General features: G+C 34.9%; 1 protein-coding gene across 4 annotated transcripts in view; it reads right to left on the reverse strand.

Annotated features, from left to right (window-relative positions):
* LOC106882992 (proline-rich protein 5-like) overlaps positions 1-6091 on the reverse strand; it is a 170522-nt gene that overhangs the window by 13930 nt on the left and 150501 nt on the right. Inside the window, exon 1 of one of the 4 annotated variants that reach the window (XM_014933843.2) lies at positions 4501-5474. The exons of the other annotated variants lie outside the window; for them this stretch is intronic. Coding sequence (XP_014789329.1) covers positions 4501-4643 — 143 coding nt within the window. The 5' untranslated portion in view covers positions 4644-5474. Of the gene's footprint in view, positions 1-4500; positions 5475-6091 lie in introns of those variants that run through there. 4 annotated transcript variants of the gene reach the window in all.

A 6091-nucleotide genomic window follows, 5' to 3' on the forward strand; every position in this document is an offset into this window, starting at 1 on the left:
AGACAAAACTATATAAAAATGAAGGGAAAGATAAGAATGTTATATAATGTACATAAAAGATTTGATGTGAATCAAAAAGCAAAAATAAAACAATTGTCATATCTAAAGTTGATCTATTGAAAGCTCTATTTCATTAAGAAATACAAAGTGACTTTTGTCTGGCAACACTGTGTATGTGTTTTTGAGAGAGAGAGAGAGAGGGAGAGAGGGAGAGAGGGAGAGAGAGAGAGAGAGAGAGGGAGAGAGAGAGAGATCATGTGCGCATGAGTGCGTGTTGTTTTTGTCAAACATATTATTAGAACCCCTCTCAATTTCAAGTGTTTTTTTTTTACCATAGAAATACATTTCTTCCAATGTCATGTGTTTCGCTTCAAATTTTGTGGGTGGGGGGAACAGGATTGGATTTTTCTTTCTACACGTTTAAACTTCCTGGAAATGCATTCACCTTAATGATTTTTGACTTCATGAATCTTACACATTACTGTTATACTTGTATCATCATCATGATATTAACGTCCACTTTTCCACACTTGCATGGGTGAGATGGAGTTCATTGAAGCAAATTTTCTACAGCTGGATGCCCTTCCTGTCATCAACATTTGTCAGTTTCCAAGGTAATATTTCCACCATAGCAAGACGTGTTCACACAGAAAAGAATGAAACACTTCATGAGAGAGAGAGAGAGAGAGAAAGAGAGAGAGAGAGAGAGAGAGAGAGAGAGAGAGAGAGAGAGAGAGAGAGAGAGAGAGAGAGAGAGAGAGAGAGAGAGAGAGAGAGAGAGAGAGAGAGAGAAAGAGAGAAAGAGAAAGAGAGAGAGAGAGAGAGAAAGAGATTTTCAGTTTCCATTTACCAAATCTACTCAAGTCTGGGGCTTTAGCAGAAGACACTAGCTGAAGATGCCATGGAGGGGGACTGAACCCAAAACCATAATGTGGTTGGGAAGAACAGCCACACCAAAATAGGAAAAAAGTTATCTAACAGCCTTTTTTGTTGTTATATATATATACTGTATGACAGACATTGAAATATTCAAATACTACTCAAATGAAAGTAATTCTAAAAATTGTTTTTTCATGCAGTTTAAACTTGTTAGAATACTTTCCTCATTAACCACGACGATAAAATAGTAACCATTTATTTGCCATAAAAGCAATGCATGAAAGAACATTGCAAAGATAAATAAAAAAAAGAGGATTATGCAAAATAATGGAAAAACAAGCCTAAAAAATAAAGTATACAAAAATGGATGAAATGAGATGTCCCACCCAATATGAACCCCCACAGATCTAAGATGATTGGCTATCAAGAGTAGATATCCTCTCCCAGCTGTATTCTCCAGCCTACAGGCAGGTTCTGAGATTAGCAAATTTACTGGAAAGTAGTATCTCCCGAAGTGGAACTTGAAAGTTCATGAAGGATTGACCAAAGAGGAAAGCATCTCTCTTCAATAATCTTGATCTTTTCCACCATTCAATCTCCTCACCATATCTATCATAGCTACTAGACAGAAGAGAACTGCACTTCTAAGCTAAACTAAAGATGTATGTGTATGTGGGGGAATCTACATGTTGGACTTGGCTGATAGCCTGGTCCATCCTACATATGTTAATAGCTGTTCAACATAAGTTGCAAGTCAGTAATATTCACTTAACAAATATTGCTGAATCAGTACTAAAGGAATAAGTGTGAGCAGAACATTTGGACAGGTCAGCTGACTGCAGTATCATGCATGTAGTTTATTAATGATAAGAAGAAAAAGAAAAAAAACAATGGCTGAGACTTGGAGTTTCTGATTGTGGTGCAAGACCAAAAACCTACTAAAAATATTTAATAGCAGACAAAAAAGTAACTGAAAAACCGTGGAGGTTTTTAAGAAACAAATCATTTTGTTTTTAGCTACTCGGTCTTAACCAAAAGAGACTATATGAAGCATGCGCGTGTGTGTGTGTGCATGCAAGTGTAGCGCGCGAAGTAAAGCCACTGAGAGTGAGGGACCTCTTGTTGTTGCCAAAGCATCGTTCAAGGAGAGGGACACTTTTGTTTGTCGCCTATACTTCAAACCATGCAGATCTGCAACAGAACTGAGAGGTGATGGCTAGAAAGTCAGAAATGGTACAGTCAATGATGAAGCACAGGGAAACAGCAAGTATTTGTGAAGATGGAGCAATAATCATCTATGCATGCACGCACACACCTACCATACATTGGAAACCATGTTAGAATTAAAATACACACAGCAAAGATATGGTACAAACGAAACATTCTCAACTACTGTTTCACACTTCAGAGGGCATGTATATTCCTTTGATGAAAAGTGTAATGTGTTCATGTAATTTAGTTTGAAAACAATATTTGTTGGGTCTTTTTAATATAAAATTTCTAAAAGGCTGATGGACATGCCAAAACCCTTTGTGTGTACCGAAGAGTGAAAAAAGGTTGTTGCTGTTGGAGGAAGTGCTGGAATAAAAATAAAGACAAAGTCTCAAAGAATGACAAAGTTATCACTCTTTGGAACATGCCAATTCATATAGATTAAGGCAGATCATTTGACAATATTGTCAAAGACAATCAGTTATCAAGAAGAGAAATCTTAACTAATATATCAATTCTGAAAGATGACTATCTCTCTAAAAGAAATTCAGACACTATCCAGATATAAGGATTTATATGTGAATTGAAAGCAAACAAACCTCATATTAGATACCATGGGAAAGTTTAGAGATGTAGACAAATGCATAACTAAAATATTAGGAATTACATACACACAACATATTGTAAATAAGCAACTAGGTATTGCTCACATATTACAGTAGGAAAACTCAAAGACAAAAGTAAACATTGTCCAAGACACTGATCTGTGCTGCTGGACAGCAAAAGCACAAAGATAAACATGGTTTATAATTTTGGCACAAAGCCAGCAATTTTGAAGAGAGGAGGCAAACTGATTACATTGGCTCCGGCACTTGACTAGTTACTTAGTTTATTGACCCTGGAGTGAAAGACAAAGGGACCCAAACAAAAATTGGACTCAATGGCATTTCTTGTGGCTCTTTACAATTTAAGAATTTTGTTTGCTGTGCTAACAATTCTGCCAGCACACCACTTAGATAATGTTTCATCAACATACAACAGATTAAAAAAAAAATGTCAAGCTTTGAATAGGATGGTGATGATTGAAATAACACTGAAACGTTTGTACTTTAGCCATAATAGATATTGCATAACACGTGGTGGTCAAGAGATCAAGTTCATGAACTACAATTTCATGTAGACATATTGCATTTGTACAAGGAAAATACAATATAGCAACAATTTGCATAGACATTCATCCCTTGATGGTATAAATAAAAACAGGTTCACTTGCACACACTCTCAAAATACTATTTATAAAGATGTATGAATGTTGGATTGATATTGGATTTTCTATCAGTATTCTAGATATAGTCATCCACTGTTTATTGTAATCTGCTATCCTAATATTTAGAGCTTTAAAATATGGATTAAAAAACAGGGAAAAGCTTAAGTTTTTTTGTTGAGTACTTGAAGTAACTACACATACTCTCCTTCACTGGCTCAAATGACTGAATGCAATCAGCTCCAACACACTTCCTGCAACTAGACGTCCTCCAATCCACAAATAGTTAAAAACATAAGCACATTACTAACATTCTACAGCCACCATCACTTTCACCTTATTCTCTCTTTTTCTCTCACCCAAACTCTTTGTTATGTTTTTATATTGACAACTAAAATATATCAAAAGAAATTGAAACCGACAGTCTACCTTATTTCCATTGAAACTGTCAGAACCTATCACATGAACAGACTTAGAAGAAGAAAAAAACCCCACAACATACGCTGGCTCCACATTACATCCTATACAACCAGTACTTTTCATTATAGAGTACTTAATGACTCTCAGCCAGACCAGACTGCACTTCTAGGGTTATCGATAAAGTACACCACTGAAATTGTGTTCACCATGGTTACTGCAACAACTCAATTACGAGTAAAACTCTTCAAGTCTTATCTTTCATTTGCAAACCACACTAAAACAAAAATCTCACGATACATCAACATCTTTTCTGTTTTCGTTTCCAATCCAAGTCATAATGATGCAAGCCACATTTAGTCAATCAATCTTAGTGCATACCCTTATAAAGAAAATATTATTTATGTTGTCCTGCCTGCTTTTTCTGTTATTTTTGTGCTGCAGATATATTCAATCATACTTGAATAATGTTTATTATTTAACAGCAACAAATCCACATCAAATATACACATATATACAGCGTGTCCATACATTGTACGTGTGAATGACGCTAAATGGGCCAATGCGCCTAAGATCCCAGATCAAACATTTTATACTCAAGCTGACAAAAACAGCAATAATTTTCACACTAACTTTTTCCAAATGAGAAAAAATATAAAGAACGAACAAACAAAAAAGCAAAAGAAGGAAAGCAAGAAATAGCCGAAGAAGAATTTACATCAACAAACCTTATCCTGCCAAGGGACTTTCGTTTTCTGGAAATTTTAGAACCTAAATGGTTTGTCATGAGATCAATGTAGCGATAAAATAAGTCGGGGTCTATGAGAGGGCTACTGTTGTGTAAGGTACCAGTGCTTTCCAGACAATTCATTTTAACTCATTTGAATATCAGCTTATTATTAGCATTACCACATCTGCTACTGTTATTTGAGAATCCCGTGGATTTTTACGACTGATACAGTTTACTCCTGCACAGTCCAAGAAATTTACAATTCTTTTATCACGAGATCGATTCTTCCATTATTGGTCGAACAAAGATACCTTGGTTCAGTAAATACAAACATTTCCGTCCATTATATTCTCGATAAAAATCATGATATACATCAGTATTAATAAATTTTCTTTTCTTTTCCCCCGATTAATGAAAATAAAAACAGTCTTTTTTAACTAAAAGGTCACTCGTCATGGGACATGCAACGTAGTGAGTGTATGAGTGACCATGAAGAAAACAATGTCCCACGTCCTGAAAGATCGACATTAATAAATAGATTCCAAATATAATGTTGAAAAACAAATGATAATCCGATCAACAGCGTAGTAAATGTAATGAACAGTAAGACGGAGAAAGAAAACGGGAGAATAGCCTGCAGTTGTTGGTCATGTTATCTACAACACACACTACTCACTTATCAAAGGAATCGTTACAAATATCGGCTCTTGTTTACATCAACAAGACGTTCTCGAAACAATAAAGGCGGATATACGACAGCCAATGTCTGGCCGGATTCCCCGGCATTTTACACATATTCACGATCCTCTATTTTCCTTATATAGATTTCCGGCTCTAGACTGTGGTGAATAAACCACGTATCAACAGGTTGAAGAAAACATCAACAAAGACGCACAAATATAGACACGTACAGCAAATGTGTGTATGTCACGTCATGTATGTGTGTACGCGAACGTTTGTAAACAAACTACTTGCGGTTAATTTCATTTCCGTATATATCCAATATTTAATGAGTGCTGTCTGAATAACAACTAAAAACGAAAGAAAGGGTGGGGAAAAACATGACTCTGTAAAAAATATACATACATATTCAATGTGGTTATACATACACGCTTATGTATATATATATATATATATATATATATATATATATATATACCGGAGTAAGCACATGAAATGTGCAACAAGGTGGAAAAAAGAGTACTCAAATATCAGAGGTAGAGTAATATGCTTTATTTAAAAGCAGCAGAAATATAACAAAAAAACCGTTACTCTGAGTTTCACGTTCCCGTTCATCTAACAAAACTGTCCGATGAACGGGAACGTGAAACTCAGAGTAACGGTTTTTTCGTTATATTTCTGCTGCTTTTAAATAAAGTATATATATATATATACACACACATAGGTATATATACACATTCACGCTTCTCTGTGCGTACATTACATATATACACACACAATCACACGTACACACCATATAAAATATTAATAAATATACAATAAAATATTGTATCTACACAATATTTAATTATATATATACAAACTAATATATTTCGACATACATATACACAGACACTAATAATAAATCA

The sequence above is a fragment of the Octopus bimaculoides genome, chromosome 3 (genome assembly GCF_001194135.2).
Source record: "Octopus bimaculoides isolate UCB-OBI-ISO-001 chromosome 3, ASM119413v2, whole genome shotgun sequence".
Lineage (NCBI taxonomy): Eukaryota > Metazoa > Mollusca > Cephalopoda > Octopoda > Octopodidae > Octopus > Octopus bimaculoides.